At 44.9% G+C, this 19,312-nt stretch overlaps 1 protein-coding gene across 2 annotated transcripts; it reads left to right on the top strand.

The window, feature by feature from the left end:
• The first annotated feature begins 269 nt into the window (after positions 1-269).
• Positions 270-18,925, top strand: LOC136586625 (oocyte zinc finger protein XlCOF22-like). 2 transcript variants are annotated; one of them, XM_066584773.1, is made up of 9 exons: positions 270-402; positions 4,803-4,928; positions 10,048-10,514; positions 11,738-11,881; positions 12,376-12,561; positions 13,380-13,497; positions 14,352-14,453; positions 16,179-16,391; positions 17,635-18,925. In XM_066584773.1, exons 3-9 carry the CDS (start codon positions 10,320-10,322, stop codon positions 18,744-18,746), a joined length of 2,070 nt encoding a protein of 689 aa, XP_066440870.1. In that variant the 5' UTR covers positions 270-402; positions 4,803-4,928; positions 10,048-10,319; the 3' UTR covers positions 18,747-18,925. The 2 variants fall into 2 exon arrangements, with proteins under 2 accessions (XP_066440870.1, XP_066440871.1); XM_066584774.1 differs by lacking the exon at positions 10,048-10,514.
• Positions 18,926-19,312: the final 387 nt, after the last annotated feature.

Raw genomic sequence — 19,312 nt, 5'->3', positions numbered from 1 at the left:
GTTGTGGGAACAATCCGCCCCTGTAAAAAGCTGATTAAAAAAAAAGCCAAAAAATACAGGAGTGCAAAAAAAAAAAAAGGGAAAAATGTCAGGAAAGAGTTAACCACTTATCAAGGGGAATCTGCTGGAGTCACCCATGTATATAACGTGGACCTGCCTATACAAGCCACAGCTAGGGCTGCACACACAAAACCCTGTCTAACACTAAAACCACGTGTGATAGAAACACTTCCGGCGCGTAAAAACGACGTCATCAACCAAGACCTCAGTGGCTGGTGGAGATGACGTCATGGCAGCCGAGAGCAGTGAAGCGGGTTTCAGCAGCGGGCTCGGTCTGTGATGGGTTGCTGGACAAGAGCGGCAGTGTGGCAGGATGTCTTCGTGTTCCCCTCAGTCCGCCTGGTATTGTATATATACACGGTGACTTCCGTGCTCTGCACTGCAGGTTGTTATCTGTGCTGTTTTTAAATAAAGTTTATCTTGAAGCCTAATCATTTGTTTCCACCTAGTGCGGCATGTGTAACCATGGTAACCACATGACTGCCTGATCCTTGTCACCAAGCAAATACATTGACTGTTTGAATAAAACTTTATTTAAAAAAAGACAAAGTGCAAAAGGCAATTTTGTAGTGAAATTATCATCCTGACTGTTTGTCAGGTTTGAGGTTATTCTGCTGCGCTGTTAGCTGAGGGTCCGTTTACACCAAATGACTTATCTTCGGACACACGAACGACGTCAAAGTTCACTCGGGCAACCTGCTTATATAGGCAGATACAACGTTGGCGCGTTCAGACGAGAAATCGGTCAGTCTTTCACATTCGCTCTATGAACGACTGAATGATCGGTATTTAAACTGAACGATTAGCGACCGCGCCAACGATTATTTATATGCCACATAACATTAATGAAGTATATATGACCAATTTATCATTTTCCCTCGGTTGAACGTTTTGGTTTTTTTTTTTAAAACCATAATCGTTTCATGTAAAAGGGCCTTAAGCCACGGGCCAGTGCGTTCTCACTGGAGACACAACATGGCCTTTTTAGGACGGGCGAACTGGATTCTGCAGTGGATTCTGGTTGTGAGCCGCCGGTGACCCTGGGCACCTGAATCTTCTGTAATGCAGATGACCGCAGTACAGTCCACCCCCCTCCCCCCCCTAATGTTTGTATTTTTTTGCGCCGTCACTGAACGAGTACAAACAGCCCATACGCAATGGTAATTATTAGAGATGAGCGAGCATACTCGCTAAGACAAATTACTCGAGCGAGTGGTGCCTTATGCGAGTACCTGCCCGCTCGTCTCTAAAGATTCGGGTGCCGGTGGGGGAGAGCGGCGAGTTGCGGGAGTGAGCAGGGGGGAGAGAGTGAGGGGGAGATCTCTGTCTCTCCCCCAACCCCCCACCCCGTTCCTCCCCGCCGGCACCCGAATCTTTTGAGACAAGGGGGCAGGTACTCGCAAAAGGCACTACTCGCTCGAGTAATTTCCTTAGTGAGTATGCTCGCACATCTCTAGTAATTATGTTTGGGATGCGGGTCTGACGGTCTCCATTGACTGCAATGGCGGCCATCCGCAGCAAATTGGAACATGCTGCAATTTTTCTTCTGCAATACACGATTGTTATCCTCGAGTTTGAACGACAAAGCGGAAGTTCATGCTTTTCCATGCCTGCACTTTGCCACGGATCCTCCACGCAGACGCAGATTTTTTTTAAAGCAGAGTGTTGCCCAGCCTTAGCCAGAGCAAACCATCTGGAAGGCCGAATAGTCTTGTGATTTGGTTTTTCTTGCTTTTTTTTTAAATGTTTCAACTTTGAAACCCGCAGAGCGAATAACCACATTGCAAAAAAATGTGAAAATTCTGCACTTTTATGTCCCTTTCCACAGCTGATTATTTTCTACAGCTTGAAGCTACATCCGCACGGGCTACAAAATCATCGCTACAAAACACATGTATGTGAAGCTCATAGAGGTGGCTCCGCCCCTTGTCCACAACCAGCAATGGGAGGAGGCAGGACGGGCGGCTCATAGCTCTGCCCCCTCCCATTGCAATTAGCCGAAGGGGCGGGATAGAAGGAGTTTAGCAGTCATGCTGCTAAACTCCCTCCCACCTCCCTTCTCCGGCCGCTGTCATTGGCTCCCGTAGGTGCCCATGCAGCGGCCCACGTATTCCAGCCCAAAAGATAGTTCCAGGACTATCTTTTGGGCCCAACGTAAAAGCGCCCAGCGCTTTATTGGCCTAGCCAGGCATGTTTACGTCGCGGGAAGACGGCCATGTGATCTGATTAATAATATATTTATAGCGCCAACTTATTCCACAGCGCTTATGCATTGGAATCCAATGCATCGGATGGTAGCCTATATCAGCCGGCTGTGAAAACAGAGGCCGATATTACGCTTGTGGGAAAGAGGCCTAAGGTGTAGGGGGGTCTCAAGCGAACAGATTCTAATGGCGGAATCTGCGATTGCCATCCACACGGTGGATCCATGGCAAAATGCAGGCATTGAACGGCATGACTTTTCAATTTTTCAGTCACACTCTGATACGAATTGCGTATTCTGCGAGCGGAAGAAAAATTGCAGCATGCTCTAATTTGCCGGTGACTCCACGCAGACTGCCTCCATTGAGATCAATAGAGGGGTCTGACCCCTCTAACATTGCATATGAGCTGTGGATACCCACTTCATCGCTTAGCAACAGCACAGGAAATACAAACAATGGAAAAGGAAACCTGTACTATCCATGACAGACGGCGAGCCACCGTGATCATCCGCAATACAAAGAAACTGCTGCAGGCCTCCCAAATGCAGAATCCGGCTCGTTCGTGTGAGCCCGGCCTAAACAAGATGTTAAAAATCTTGGTTTTATGCCTGTTTCACACGCGCTACAAAATCATCGCTACAAACTGTATGTGAAGCTCATGGATTCTAATGGGTTCTTTCAGACTACAAAACATCGCCGATGTGAAAGAACCCACTGGAAACCATGAGCTTCACCCACGCGTTTTGTAGCCATGATTTTGTAGTCCGTACGGATGCAGCTTCAGGCTGCATTCCCACAAACGTATATCGGCTCGGTTTTCACGCCGAGCCGATATATGTCGTCCTCATGTGCAGGGGGGGGGGGGGATGGAAGAGCCAGGAGCAGGAACTGAGCTCCTGCCCCCTCTGCCTCCTCTCCGCCCCTCTGCACTATTTGCAATGGGGAGAGGCGGGGTGGGGCGGGGCTAATTCTCGAAACTTAGCCCTGCCCCCATCCCGCCTCCTTTCATTGCAAACAGTGCAGAGGGCGGAGAGGGGGCGGGAGCTCAGTTCCTGCTCCTGGCTCTTCTATCCTCCCCCCTTCCCCTCTGCAGATGGGGACGACATATATCGGCTCAGCGTGAAAACTGAGCCGATATACGTTCGTGTGAATGCAGCCTCAAGCTGTAGAAAATAATCAGCTGTGGAAAGAAACATACATTTTTGGCAATGTGTTTATTCGCTATGTGGTTTTCAAAGTTAAAGCATGTTTTTAAAAAAGAATCCGATGCATCAGATCACAGCGTATATCGGCCGACCGTGAAAACGGTGGGCCGATATACGCTCGTGTGAAAGAGGCCTTAGGTTTATGTAAGCCAAATCCACTGATTAGGCAGGATTGGCTGGCCTTAACAACTTGTCTAATTAATTTGGTCTTAGAGAAGATCAGCCTCCACCAGAGGCGTTTGCAGCGTTCTCCCTGCTCCCCATTAAGAACACATGCACACTCAGCTGAGCACGTGTGTGTGATATATATATATATATATATATATATATATATATATATAGGGAGGGCCTTGGGGATAGATAAGTCAACAGCTATCTAAAGCATATGGCCAGATTTAGGCTCTTTTTAGATGAGCTGATTCTAGTTTGCACAAGCGGGTGACGTCACTGCTAGCTTGTTCAGACAGGCAGATAAATCGTTCTGTATTTTCCAGTCTTCCATATTAGTGAATGTGAAAGACTGAACGAGCGCTGCTTAAGCATAACGAGTGAACAACCCAATGATTATTTTTTTGTCTATATAAAATGAACGCCGAGCGAAAAATGAACAATTCTTGTTCGGTAATCATCTCGTATTTAGAGTGAATGATTATCATTCACTTTCGCTCGTTTTGAATGATTTTATGAATAATCGTTTTGTCTAAAAAGCACCCTTACTTTGCCTGAAGATTAAGCCGTCTATGCCTCTCCAAGACCAACCTTTGATGGCTCCCCTTTCTTTCGTCCAGCCAGTCATCTTCCTGTGCTTCATGACGTCCATAGTAAGGCTGCCTGTCCATGGGTGTAGCGATGATCTCCGCCGCCAGCTGACAGGCTCAGAGCGAAGAACAATCTGTCAGATGGGCTCACCGCGGAGAATTGCGGCATGCCGCCCGCAAGCAGAGAATTGCTATGATTCTCCGCTCATGGACAGCGTTCACTGTGTTCCCCGCGGCCGGATTATCGCCGCAGGAACGCAATGAAAATACGCCCGTGGACAGGCAGCCTAAAGGTGTCTGCAAAAATGAAGAAGCCGAATGGCCAGGTTCCCCAGGGACAAGCATGGCACATTGATTTGACTTTCTTTGAAATGTGAGAACGTCTGGTGGTCAAAGAGGCATCAAAAGTTTGTTCTTCTGTAACGAATAAGCTCCTTTTTCTCCAGACCCTTACAGTACAACGCGCGGCCTCTTAATCGTATTGGCAATGCATTCATGTGTTACAACATCATCAGGTGTTGCCATTTTACTGCTATTATAGTTTCCTGCATTTTGTCCATTTGTTTTCTGTGAAGGTGAGAAGAACCAGACGCAGAATAACACAGACACCTGAGCGTCATCTGTTATGTTACGTCTTCATAAATGTGACGCCTGGGAAGACGTCTACAGCCCGAGTGTAAGGAGGCAGTACATTTGTTCAGGTAATCTTTATTTATATAGCGGCAACATATTCCGCAGCGCTTGCAAGACAGAGGGAACAGAGACAAAACCACGGTTACATGTAGTTATCAAGTGATGGAAACGGTAGGGGTGAAGGTCCTGCTCCAACGAGCTTACATACTACAAGTAATGGGGTGATACAGAAGGTAAAGGGGCTGGCGGTGTGCACGGTATGGTGGGGTGGAGAGGGAGGGGTGCTATACACATAAACAATGGTCAAGTTTAGCTGTATAGTGGCTGAATTAGTATGACTATAAGGGGCGGTTGATTGCAGCTGGCAGGGGTTGCAATCAGTAGGACAGGGAGCATGTTATCAGGCGGAGCACGGAGGGGTTTGGTTTAGGAGAGAGAGGGTATGCCTCCCTGAAGAGGTGAGTTTTTAGAGCATGCCTGAAGTTTTGTGTGTCAGGGATTGCCCAGATAGTTTGGGGTAGCGCGTTCCATGGAACTGGCTCAGCCCTGCAAAAGTTTTGAAGGTGGGAATAAGAGATTCGAGTTAAAGGGGTGCTTAATCTAATTTCATTAGCAGAGGGCACGGGCTGGGTGGTGGATTGAGATGAGGGATGCAATGTATTTAACGGGCAGCCAGTGCAGTGACTGGCACAGGGCAGAGGCGTCCGAGTAGCGGCTGGACAGGAAGATGAGCCTGGCTGCTGCATGCAGGATGAATTGTAGGGGGCAGAGTCTGGTGCGGGGGAGGCCAATCAGAAGTGAGTTGCAATAATCGAGCCGGGAGTGGATGAGGGCAATGGTGAGCGGTTTTAGCGTGTCCATAGTGAGAAAGGGGGGGATTCTTGAGGTGCAGCTGACATGTTCAAGCCACAGATTGGATGTAGGGGGTAAAAGAGATCAGTCGAATATAACCACAAGACAGCGGGTGTGCTGTCCGGGAGTTATGGTGGTGCCACACACTGAGATGGAGATGTCAGGATGAGGTTGGTTAGTAGAGGACAGGAACTCCAGTAGTTCAGTTTTAGGCAGAGAGAGGACATAGTGTTAGAGAATAAGAGGTGTATAACTGGGTGTAGCCAGCATACAGATGGTACTGAAAGCCAAATCTTCTGATGGTCTATCCAATGGGGGCTGTAGATGGAGAAGAGGAGGGGGCCGAGGAGCGATCCCTAGGGGATCTCAACAGCAAGGGTAAGAGGAGGAGAGGTAGAGCCAGCAAGGGAGACACTGGAAGCGCGGTCAGATAGGTAGGGGGAGAACCAGGAGAGAGCAGTGTCCTTTAGGCCGATGGAGCGAAGCATACGGAGGAGTTTATGGTAAACAGTGTTGAATGCTGCGGAGAGATCAAGAAGGATCAAGTAGGGAGTAGTCACCCCTCGATTTAGCCATCAGCAGGTCGTTTGATGCTTTAATCAGGGTGGTTTCTGTTGAGTGCAGAGTGAAAGCCTGACTGTAGGGGGTTAAGAAGAGTTTTCTGAGAGATAGCTTAGAAGGCGGGAGTAAACCAGGCGCTCTAATAGTTTAAAGATGACGGGAAGGTTTGAGATGGGTCGGTAGTTGGCAGCATCAGTCGAGTCAAGGGTCGGTTTCTTTAGCAGTGGGGATATGATAGCATGTTTAAATGAAGAGGAGATGATGACTGAGGTCAGAGAGAGGTTGAATATAGTGATGAGATTGGAGATGACCACTGGGGAGAGGGATCAGAGGAGGCGTGACGGAAAAGGGTCGCTAGTGCAGGTGGTGGGGTGAGCTGAAGAAAGCAATCTGGACTTCTTCCTCTGTCGTTGGCCTGAGTACAGAGACAAGAGCTAGATGTAGTACTGAAGAGACTAGGGTCGGGGCTAGTCTGGGATTGGGAGGTTATTTCCTACTGGATGTCATTGATTTTCTTCTTGAAGTAAGCAGTCGGATATGAATTCTAAGGGAATTGTCACGTCCACCCAGGACGTACTGTATCTGTAACCTGCAGATCTCGCACAAAAAAACAAACTGTGTCAAAACAATTATAAACTAAATCACTGGAACTCTTTCCTTATCGAAATAACCTCAGGGATGGGGACCTGCCTAAACGCAGGCAATTCGCCCTGACGAGGACGTATCTGTCCTCGGCCCTTTAGTTAGCCCTACATGGGATAGGGGAATAACATAAGAAACACAATAGAAAAGAAACACAAACTTCGCTTTGAGATGCAGCAAGCCAATGATAGAACCAGGACCAAGCTCTGACTGAAACCACAGTCAGAGCTAGACTGAAGATTCCACAGTGATTCAATCCAGCATCAGCCAAACTAAATAGCCCTGATAACTACCCACAGGTGCTGCTAATCACATCTCACCTAATACTACACCCACCAGAGCCAGAATATGGAGAACTACCTGCAAAACCTGCACCAAACTATCAGCATGGCAGCAATCCCAGTACCGCCACAACAGGAAATATAGCAAGAATTGTTTTCTTGTACTTAGTTTTTTTTTTCGGGACTGATTACTTGCTGTTCATGATTGGATGCACAGTTGATGCAATATTTTTGTGCATCCTTTTCTTGTGGATTTTTGCTAATACTAAGGCTGGGTCCAGATGGGGCTGATTTCCAGATCTCAGTCCAACCGATTATCTGTGGGATGTGCTGAAAAAAACTGGTCTGATGCATGGCGGCCACATCTACAATCTTTCAGAAGTTAACCCCTTAGTGACAAGCCTATTTTTTTGCTTTAAGGACCAAGCAGTTGTCATCATCACATTGCAAGAACCATAACTTGTTGACATAGCAATTTTTTTTGGATGGGGAACAGTTTTTTGTTTTTTTTAATGGCACCGGTGTGGGGTACATATAAAAGTATACAACACATTATTAGGTGTCTTTTTTGGGGGGCGGGGACCCTCTTAGAAATTCCGCAATTTTTCGGTTTTGTTTTTACAGCATTTACGATTTGCTAAAAATAACATAAAACTTTTTCTATCTGGATCTGCACAATTACTTCAATACCAAGTTTTTATATCAATTTATTTTTTTTACTACTTTACATAATAAAAGCACATTTTTAAAGAAAAACAATTTAATCTGCATCACCGGATTTTAAGAACGATAGCATTTTTATTTTTCTGGCAACAAAGCTATATGAAGGCTTGTTTTTTGAGGGAAGATTTGTAGTTTTTATTGGTACCATTCTTAGTTACATGTGACTGTTGGATTGCATTTTTTTGGGAGGCGAACAAAAGAAAAATAGCAATTCTGGCATTCGTTTTTAAAATTTATCTTTACGGTTCAGCGTGTGCAGTAAATGACAAAATATTTTCAATGTTTTCAATGGGTCCTTACGAATGCGGTAATACCTAATTATATGCTGTTTTTTATTTTAATTTTTTTTAGAAAGGGTTTTGTGGGAAAAAAATGTATATTTTTGTAAACTATATATTTTTTCTTTAACTTAAAGGGGTTGTCCCGAGAAAGCAAGTGGGGGTAAGCACTTCTGTATGGCCCTATTAATGCACTTTGTAATATACATCGTGCATTAATTATGAGCCATACAGAAGTTATTCACTTACCTGTTCCGTTGCTAGCGTTCTCGTCTCCATGGTGCCGTCTAATTGCAGCGTCTAATCTCCCGATTAGACGCGCTTGCGCAGAAGGGTCTTCTCCCTTCTCTTGGTCTCGGCACGAGCGGTGTTCTGGCTCCGCCCCATCACGTGTGCCGATTCCAGCCAATCAGGAGGCTGGAATCGGCAATGGACCGCACAGAGCCCACGGTGCACCATGGGAGAAGACCCGCGGTGCATCGTGGGTGAAGATCCCGGCGGCCATCTTGGTAAGGTAAGTAAGAAGTCGCCGCAGAGCGGGGATTCGGGTAAGTACTAAACTTTTTTTTTTTTTAACCCATCCCTTGTGTTTGTCTCGCGCCGAACGGGGGGCCTATTGAAAAGAAAAAAAAAAGCCGTTTCGGCGCGGGACAACCCCTTTAAACTTTGACACTGTTTTTGAAGTCCCTCAAGGAGACTTGAAGATACGATAGTTCGATCACTAGGATAGTACACTGCATTACTTATATAGTGCATACTAGTAAGCCTATAAAAGCAGCCTGTTAGACTGTGCTGGAGGCAAGGCCTGATGGATTGAGTTACATGACAGACACGTAGACCTTCGTCACTTCTAATTGTTATGGGAACCCATTGGTACCTTGCAGTCACATCAAAAATGCTCAGTACTGCTGTACAATGTCCTCCATGCTGCTGCTATTCCTGAGTGTGTTACAGAGAAGAGGAGATTCCACACCCCTATCTGTGCATTATATTGGAGCCATCAAGTGGCATGTTTTATGGGCGGTTTGGGAGGCTACCTGAAGCTCCTGGTGGGCCCATTGCCGCCCCAACTAACCTAGTATCTTAACAGGTTGTTCACTTAGAAGCACAGTAACGCTGCCTCTGTGGCAATCTGAGGTTGCCCGCTGCCACACTCATTCCAATTATATGAACCATAGCGCAGTTTTGAACACCACTGAAATTAATTTGAAACACAGTCATCAATATGTCATTAACGTGTAGATTTCCAGTTTTATTTCAAGAGATTTAACAGAAATCTTGTATTAATGAGGACTTCTCGGGTCAGCGGAGCCGGCTGCATAGCTCTACATCTGTGGCCCTGCTATTGCAGCTTTCTTTTTGTTTCTATTTTCACCTGTTCCACTGTAGGGAGTCCTGTTAGATTCAGCCACCGGTGCTCTGGATCTGTCAAGTGGGCGGTCTCCTCAGCTCAGTCAGTCAAATCTGACATCATTCCATTGACAGTGAGTGGAGGAAAATGCCTACTTGACAGATTCAATGTGTCCGGAGCCTAATGCTATGGGAGTCATTACTGCACAATGGGGGAGAGTAAAAAGCAAAGGAAAAGTTGCTATTGGGTCAGAGGGGCCACGGATGGAAAGCTATGCAGCTGGCCATGCTGACCCAAGGGCATAATCGATCCTCTTTAACCACGCATGAATTACATGCATTTCCTTATTTAGTAATGTACAAGTTTGATTTGGCCGTTACTTAAGTTTCTTCTATCTCTTAAATAGATGTGGTGGTGACAAATGTATATGTGAGACCCAAGATAGATAGATAGGGTCCCACATGTACATTGTACACCACAACATTATTTTCTGTTTCAGATTGCAGACATGCCCAAGTCATTGTCTCTGGCTGCTCAAATCACACCAGAAACAAAGACGAGAACCTTTCAAGTGGAATCGCGTTACTTTCGTTTCCTAACGATTTGTTGAGAATGAAGTGTTGGCTCACCCAGATTGGTCAGGACTTTTGAGACATCAAGAGTTTTGCAAAGAGAGTTTTGGAAGGGAAGACGGACGTTTTCTGTATTTGCCCGGAGCACTTCTCGCCAGATTCATACAGACAAACAAAAAAACTTCTAAAGGGCAATGCCATGCCATGTCACTCCAACAAGAACCCTCAACCACCTGAAAGGAAATCTGACCTCTGTAACACAACCTTTAATGCTCAATTTATGAAAGCTAGCTCTCTACAGTATGTAGTCATGGAGGATGTCGGTACACTTACTGTTCTCACGATGGACACAAGCAGTACAACCAACCCTTTCTGCAGAGTACAACATGCACATGTAGGTATAAGTCCCATGTGGGCAGAAAAAGTGTAGTATTCAGGAAATGGTTTCAAGTTAGCACATATGACTCTGGGTCCTAGCTTTGTGTCTGACTTGCAAAAACCCACATGAAAAAAGACCCTTGTTATATATGTTTTGCAATATATATATATAATATATATTTCCCGATTATTTACTCTCATCCCCCCTTTCTTCAGCTTAGAGCACACCAGGGAAAGGTTCAGGACCAGGGTTGCCCTTTTCAGGGCTGATACTCTTAATAGCTGGTATGAAACACCTTGGTGACTATATGGTCCTATATTTTTCCTTTTTCAATTGCATTCTTGAAATATTAAGTTTTAAAGATCTCCTATGCTAAGGGTCTTTTTTCCCTTATGGGTTTTTGTACTTCACATTGCTATTCATCATTGCATCTAAGCATTGGGTTCTCTTCCATGATAAATATGTACCTGACTTGGCAGCTGGTAATATTTCCATGGAAATTGAAGCAGTAGAAAATACAGGCTATGTCACTGTACCTCCAGGGGCTCTGTTTCACGTACAGGATCCCCCTGAGGTTCAGCATGTTAGATTAATATAATTTTGGAATATTTCTGCTCCACTGTAGCAACAGCATGATCAGTGAAAACCATAGGATTCACATATAATCATTACTGATGTTGATCGTGCCTCTAGCACAGGTGAACTGAAAGCTCCCTACATTATGATAATGTAAATTGGGGTGCCCAGAACTGGACACAGTATTCCACATGGGGTCTGACTAAGTAAGAGTAGACGGGGATAATTACCTCACATAATCTAGACTCTATGCTTCTCTTAATACATCCCAGAATTGTGTTTGCCTTTTTTGCTGCATCACACTGTTGACTCATGTTCAGTCTATGATCTATTAGTATACCCAAGTCTTTTTCACATGTGCTGCTGCTTAGCCCAATTCCTCCCATTCTGTATGTGCTTTTTTTTTCATTTTTCTTGCCCAGAGAAATGCATTCTGTTAGTCGCTACCCACCGTTCAAGTTTGTCTATATCTTTTTGAATCCTTTCTCTCTTCTCCAGTGTTAGCCATCATTGAGAAAAACACATTTAAAGTCAAGTTCAATCTTTATGGAGCTTGTGTTATATGTGCGTAGTCTTTATAAATTTACTTTGGAGGTCATTCTTCTGAATATCATCAGTAATAAGTTACTTGCTTGTGACGCTTCTCTCATTTGTTCTCCCAGGTACAGGGATCCCCTCGGGATCAGCAGTTCTCAGTAGGACTATTGCCTGTTCTCGGAATGACTTCCATGGATAATGACAGCATTTACATGACTGACAGGATTTTACGCCTCACCTTGGAGATCATGTTCCTCCTAACTGGAGAGGTGAGCAATATTTGGAGTGAAGCAATCACACTGAAACTGTCTTTATTTCTTACAATTGGGTTTCCTAACCTGTGATCCTATGGGGCTGAGCTGTGATTAAAGTCACAGACCAATATTGGGGAGCACTAGTGTATGGAAAATGATAGGGAATCTTTCACGTACATTGACGGCAGCTAGCCTGCACTGTTAGTGCACCGCGGCTTACTGACACTATTATGGGGCACCTTTGTTCCTGACTTTGGTGTGATGATAGTTACTAACAGTAAGATTGGTTGACCCTGCAATGGAGACACTTTGGTTGCTTCCATTGTTGCTGCCTGCCGTCGTGGTCACTAGTACATAACATACCACCCTGTCCTCTATCAGTGTGACTGTTGAACATTCATCAAAGTTGCACGTTGCTCACAAGGTTATAAAGTTTGGGGCCCCTACTTTGTCAGGTAATCTCCTCCAGCACATTTGCGTCCGTTACACTTGTCTCTCTTGATTCACAGGATTACACAATAGTGAAGAAGACATATGTTGATCATATAACATCCGTCCACAGCCCCACTAGGTCAGGAGGAAGGGGTGCAGCCAAGGAAGCCGACACCATACCAACCACTGGCTTTGTGAATCAAGAGAGGAACAAGGAGATTCTGCAGCTCGCCAACCAGATTGTGGAGTTGCTGACGGGAGAGGTGGGCATTACAGACCGCAAGATGCCGTTCCTCTTAAAAACATGAGTTTTTGCCTAACTGTTTCCTTTGGTAAACGGGCACAAATAATTTAGGATAAGACAGCCGTTTCCTTATATATTGTAACTATCTGACCTTAATAACTTTATGTGCAAAAGCCTTAGGTGCAGTGTCTGAACATGCTTGGATCACCTTGCAGATACTCTGTGACAGCGCAGTTGTCAAGTACTAGAACTACCCCTGTTTCCCCCAAAATAAGACAGGGTCTTATATTTTTGCTCCAAAAGAGTTTACTTTTTTAGATCTATAGCTGCCTGGACACTATTTATATTGACTTTTTTATTAACCGTAACTAGGGCTTAATTTTGAAGTGGGGCTTATACCCTGTTTCTCTGAAAATAAGACGTACCCTGAATATAAGACATAGCATGATTTTCCAGAATTTTTGAGGATGCAAAATGATTTTTCAGGCTTTTTGAGGATGCTTGAAATATAAGCCTTACTCCAAAATTAGGCCCTGCTAACAGTTAATTAAAAAAGTCAATTTAAATAGTGTCCAGGCAGCTATACATGTAAAAAAGTTAAACCTTTTTGAACAAAAATTAATATAAGATACTGTCTTATTTTCGGGGAAACACTGTAGTTTAAGCATCCTCAAATATCATTCTGCATCCTCAAAAACCCATTAAAACCATGCTAGGGCTTATTTTCAGGGGAACAGGGTATAGGTGTATATCTGTCTCAGCCAATAAGCCCTCCGTTTTGCATACTGGTCAATGATTACAGTTGTTGTTATATATCTGTATCCTTGTACATTTTAGGTGCCTGTGAGGTGTCAGGATGTTGCTGTCTATTTCTCTATAGAAGAATGGGATTACATAGGTAAACAAAATCTGTACAAGAACATCATCATGGATGATCACCAGCTCTCAGCACAGGGTGAGGAAACGTTTCCTATATGCAAAAAAGTTTAATTACTGTCCATCCTTCATAAGCATTCAGACAGAGTTTACAGAAGGTTGTCCCGGGCAAAGTGCTATCTGCCCGAGGATGTATATATACGTCCTGGGTGAGAAGAGGTTGCTACGAAATGATGTATATTTATATCATGGATAGCCTGAGCCCACACCATCTTCAGTGGGAGGTGACAGTGACTAACAGCCGGCCTTCGGCTGCAACAGCGAGGATTGGTGAAAACACCGATCCGTGCTGTTAACCACTTACATGCTGCGTTCAATGTTGATTGCGGCATTAAAGGGTCAACAGCGAGAGAGCTTCGTCTGTGACATCATCAGCCCTCCGACATGAAACACTGGAGGGCTGATGAGTTGCCATGGCAACCAGATGGCAGTCAATGGTGTCTGAGTCTGCCATAGATATTCTACTGCAGTACTTCTATATACTATAATGTATAATCATTATTTCTTCCTGAGAGCTCTTGGGATTTGAAGTTCACGTCCCCTACAGGGACTTGGAAAAAAATATTCAGTGGGAGTTGTGCCTGTAATACCAACCCGGGCCGATTCGCTATGGTCAGCATTATTGCTTTCTGCGCTGACCACAGTGACAGCAGGCGCTGGAATCAACTACTCAGCCTGTCTGTCATAGGAAAAATGTTAAATAGTCCTGGAATACCAATTTAAGAAAAAGGGGGGGAAAAAAGCCCCCCATAGGTATCCATAGCCTTTGATGAGAAATAGGAGGTTGCATTATATAATGAAGTGTTTGTAGATTGCACGCTCAAAATAAAGCAAACTTAGTCTAGAACTTAAATACATTTTATTCTCCAACAGGCGAACCACCAGTTTTGACTCCCAAGTATGTAATAGAAGAGGACTTGATAGAAGAGCCTTTGAATGACTTGAATACCACAACTATAAAGTCTCCAAGCAGTGGTAACTACGGTTCATGCGACTTGTAGTGGATGCAGAACTAGCATTAGAAGAGTTTGTATAAAGGTCTTATTAATATACTATCATTCGGACACTTCAACCAGTTTTACTGTTTACAGAAAAACGAAACTTAGAAATTGCGCACACAAAATCTCCCAGCACGTCCTCTCTTAGGCCTCATGTCCACTAGGAAATTCGGACCAGCGCGGATTCTCCATACAGAATCCCACAGCGGGTCCCTCCTTTCCCGCAAACATAAGGCCCGAAAATACGATTACTTACCTGTCTGGACGCTACGGATCTGCTCTCCGTTGCGGTCGGATCTTCTTTCTTTGGCCCCGGCGGATGTGCTCGGCACACCGGCAGCGTCCCGCGCGCATGTGCCATGCACACCTTTTTTTTTTTTCTTAAACTCCTGCTCTCCCACGGCAGAGCAGAAATTTAGCTGCGGGTGTGCCGCGGATCCGGACAGCTTCCATAGGCTTCAATAGAAGCCTGCGGGAACCGTCCATGCGGGAAACCCGCAGGAAAAGGACATCCGCAGGTATTCACTTACCTGCAGGTGTCCAATGCATCCCTATGAGTGCGGATCACACGTGCGGTACACCCGCGCGAATTTGGTAAATCAATCTTCTTTGTGGACATGAGGCCTAAATCTCCTCTTTTTGATCATTAGGGTGAAGACCCACTTGCGTTTTTCTTAACGCGATTGTCAATGGGACTTTCTAATGTTAAAAACGCATTGCACAAAAATCGCAAAGCAAAAACTTGCGATGTGTTTTTAACATTAGAAAGTCCCATTGACAATTGCGTAAAACAAATGCAGGGATATCGCAAGAAAAACGCAAGTGAGCAGGAGCCCTTACAAAAGAGAAATCTATAAAGAAATCTGTGTGTGCCCCAGCCATGTCACCTTCATCCTCCTCTTCACTGTCTGTTGGGCTGTAAGACATCTCAAACTGCAGCAGTGGCCTACAGTCAATGTATGTCTGTGATTGGTTCATCAAGCGCTGGCTCTGATTAGCTGAGCTGCAGCACTCGAGAGCCAATCACAGCAAGCGCTTCCTGGGGGCGGGGATTTTGAATCTTCAATCCAGGAAGCACTGAGGAAAAACTTCAAGGAAGTCTTCCAAAGCTTCAGGGGAGACGCGCAGGGAGCTGACAGCGCCTGTTAGGTGATGTATTATTTTTTTTTTTTTTTTTTTACTGCAGCTAGGGCTTATTTTAGGCAACAAAGTAAGATTTCCTGAAAGCCTTGCAGAATAAGTTGGCACTATACAAATAACAAGTGACACACACACAGGCTACAAAACAGCAAATCGTGGTAATATTTAGCAACCAGCGATTGTTTTTTTTCCCCTTGCAATGTCGCAGGCTACAAAACATTGCTAATGTGTAGAACTCATAGGAAAGCATGAGCTTCATATACATGCGATTTGTAGCACTGTCGCATTGTGAATGATGAATGAAGCACCAGTCGAACATGTGTGGTCAGCTCTCCATTCATGGCAAGGAGGCTGATGGAAATGCCAGGGCGCTTGCTGCTCAGCTATCTGGCGTTGCATTGAAAATGGGGCACCAGACCCACTGCTGGGGGTGCACTAAACCCACAGTGAGGACTGAGGACATGGGACCTTCGTTCTTGGGATTAGTGGGGGTTTCAGCGATGAGACCCCCAGTGATCAGCAAGTTGTTCTCCATCTAACTTAAATATTTTATCTTTGACAGGTGAACGACCATTTTTTACTTCAGCACATCAAATTAAAGTAAAAATAGAAGATGACATCATAGAAGATCTTTTAGATACCACAACTATAAAGTCTCCGACCACCAGTGAGCCGGTTTCATTCGACCTTAGTAAACCAGGAATGTCTGCAGACTGCATGGAGCGCCACGACTTTGTCGGCACAGCACGAAAGCCATTGTCTTACCCAGAGTGCGGTAAATGTTTTAGGTTTTGACCAAGATTCATTTACATTTTTTGTATCCTGGGTGTGGGAAGTTTTTTATATTGAAATTGCAACTTGCTCAACACAAGAGAATTCACACTAGAAAGGAGCAACATTTGGTCTGCAGTAAATTTATTGCATACAAATCTAAACTGGCGATTCGAGATCCAATACAAGCGAGGGACCATTCACTGGTCATTAGAGGGTTTGTATTGGTTACCAAACAACTTTCCTACTGTAGCTCGAACTGTCTTAAAATAACAAAAAGAGCAGTACTTGCCATCCTCTGCTGCGGGGATCCAGCATCGCTGTCCCGCCTTTCTGATGATGTCGTCACAGGAAGTCACCTGACTTGCTGGAGCATCTGAATAGCCACTTGTTCTGGCAACAGTGTTCAAATCCTGGGCACCATTATGCCAGGCCTTCTGAACAGTTACCCTAAAGCTCAAGGGTGTCCAACTCTTTTTCACTGAGGGCCACATCAGCCTTAGGGTGTCTCGCGATATTGCTGCAGATTTTTTAACGCGAATGTCAATAGAAGTTTTGACATTAGAAAGTCTTATAGGTATTCAGGTTAAAAAAAATGCAGCGATATCGCGATTGCAAGTGTGAAGGCACCCTTACGGTTGTCTTCAAAGTGCCGATTATAAGACTGTATAGTAATAGTGGACTCGTACAGAGCTGCAGCTACTTTAACGTTCCTATTTTGACAAGTGGGTCACAAAGAAATCCCATCTTCACACTGGGAACATTCTCCAGTTTACACAGATCCATATAGAGTACACACAATGAGGCCTATTTACGTATAAGCGTCCAAAGGTTGCACGTGCCAAAACTGCACCTTTTGGGGCTTGTATACTGTACACGTTTAAAAAAAGAAAAAAATTAAAAAAAGTGGCTGGGGTTCATGTTTAGGGGTGTGGCCACACGCAGCTGGTCTTTTTTTATATCCATGCCTGAAACTGGTGTAAATAATATCAAACCTACTCCAAACCCTAGACCCTGGGGTAGGTCTTCATCTGGTACACAAGTGCCACCGGAGACTTGCATTTCTTAATACATTTGTCGCTCATAGCCAAGTGCTGGGCTTACTTCGACTAGGATTTCACACGCCAGTCAAAATACATTGGGCAAATTAGGATGCACCATTTGACTAGCATATGTGACGTCGTGTTATCGTATGGAAGGTTTTTGATCTGCGGCAGGCTGTCTACTAAATATGTTGTTCTCAACAGGTGAACAACCAGTTTTGATCGTCAAGCATGAATTAGAGGATGACTTCATAGAAGACCCTTTAAATGATTCAAATAGCACAACTATAAAGTCTCCGACCAGCAGTGACCATTTTTCTTCTGACCTCAGTAAATGGGAACCAATGATGGCAGACAACGTGGATCACGACGACTGTAGTGGCCCAGCGCAGGAGCCCTTGTCTTGTTCAGAGTGCGGTAAAAGTTTTAGGTTTCGATCAAGACTCATTGCTCATGCGCGTATTCACACAGGGGAAAAGCCTTTCTCGTGCCCCGAGTGCGGGAAGTGCTTTGTACGGAAATCACAACTTGTTCAACACACAAAAATTCACACCGGAGAGGAACAGTGTTCATTCTGTGGGAAGTGTTTTACACAGAAATCCAAACTCATCCAGCATGAGAGAACTCACACGGGAGAGCGGCCATTTTCTTGTCATCGGTGTGGCCTGTGTTTTGCACAGGAAGCAACACTTACGAAGCACGAGCGCATTCACACGGGGGAGAAACCGTTCTCTTGTTCAGAGTGTGGGAAACGCTTTATGCTAAAATCTTATCTCCGTTGTCATCAGAGAATTCATACCGGAGAAAAGCCGTTTTCATGTTCTTACTGTAACAAGGACTTTACGCAGAAATCGCATCTTTCTGAACATACTAAAATTCACACAGGTGCAAAACTTTTCTCTTGTTTGGAGTGTGATAAAAACTTTACACAGAAATCTGGACTCCTTTTACACCAGCGCCTCCACACAGGCGAGAAACCTTTTTCATGCTCCGAGTGCGGTAAAAGTTTTATAAAGAAAGCGCAACTCGTTCAACACAAGAGAATTCACACGGGAGAGGAGCAGTGCTTGGTTTGTGGGAAATGTTTTACACACAAGTCTAAATTAATGGATCATCAGAGATCCCACACGGGGGAGCGGCCATTCACTTGCCATCAATGCGGGAAAAGCTTTGCACTCAAAACAACATTAACAAGACACCAGCGGCTTCACACGGGGGCGAAGCTCCTCTGCTGTTCAGAGTGTGGCAAATGTTTTATGCAAAAATCAGATCTCTGTCGTCATCAACGGACTCATACGGGGCAGGAACCACTTTAATGGTCCAGTTGGGACAAGGGCTTTACTCTGCAGTCGCCTCTCACTCAACATATTACAGTTCACACTGGGAACATTCTTCACTAGAGATGAGCGAGCGTACTCGCTAAAGGCAAATTACTCGAGCGAGTAGTGCCTTATTAGAGTACCTGCCCACTCGTCTCTAAAGATTCGGGTGGCGGCGGGGGAGAGCTGTGAGTTGCGGGAGTGAGCAGGGAGGAGCGGGGGGGGGGGGAGAGAGAGTGTGAGAGCTCCCCCTTGTTCCTCTCCACTCTCCCCCGCAGCTCCCCGAATCTTTAGAGACGAGCGGGCAGGTACTCCCATAAGGCACTACTCGCTCGAGTAGTTTGCCTTAGCGAGTATGCTCGCTCATCTCTATTCTTCACTCATCCTCAGTTTACTAAACTCTACACTGAGAGCGCACACAGATGACCTTACCGCAATCCATTTGCCCCATTAAGACGTACCATTTCACTAACCTCAGTAATATTGTATGGAAGGCTTTCATCTGCAGCTGGTTCTGTCTATTTAAAAGGAAAAGTCACTTTATTCTTAATAAAATATTTAAA

The sequence above is a fragment of the Eleutherodactylus coqui genome, chromosome 12 (genome assembly GCF_035609145.1).
Source record: "Eleutherodactylus coqui strain aEleCoq1 chromosome 12, aEleCoq1.hap1, whole genome shotgun sequence".
In the NCBI taxonomy this organism is placed as follows: Eukaryota; Metazoa; Chordata; class Amphibia; order Anura; family Eleutherodactylidae; genus Eleutherodactylus; species Eleutherodactylus coqui.
Note: the sequence above shows the minus strand (reverse complement) of the source record. Positions and strands in the feature narration are given on the sequence as shown.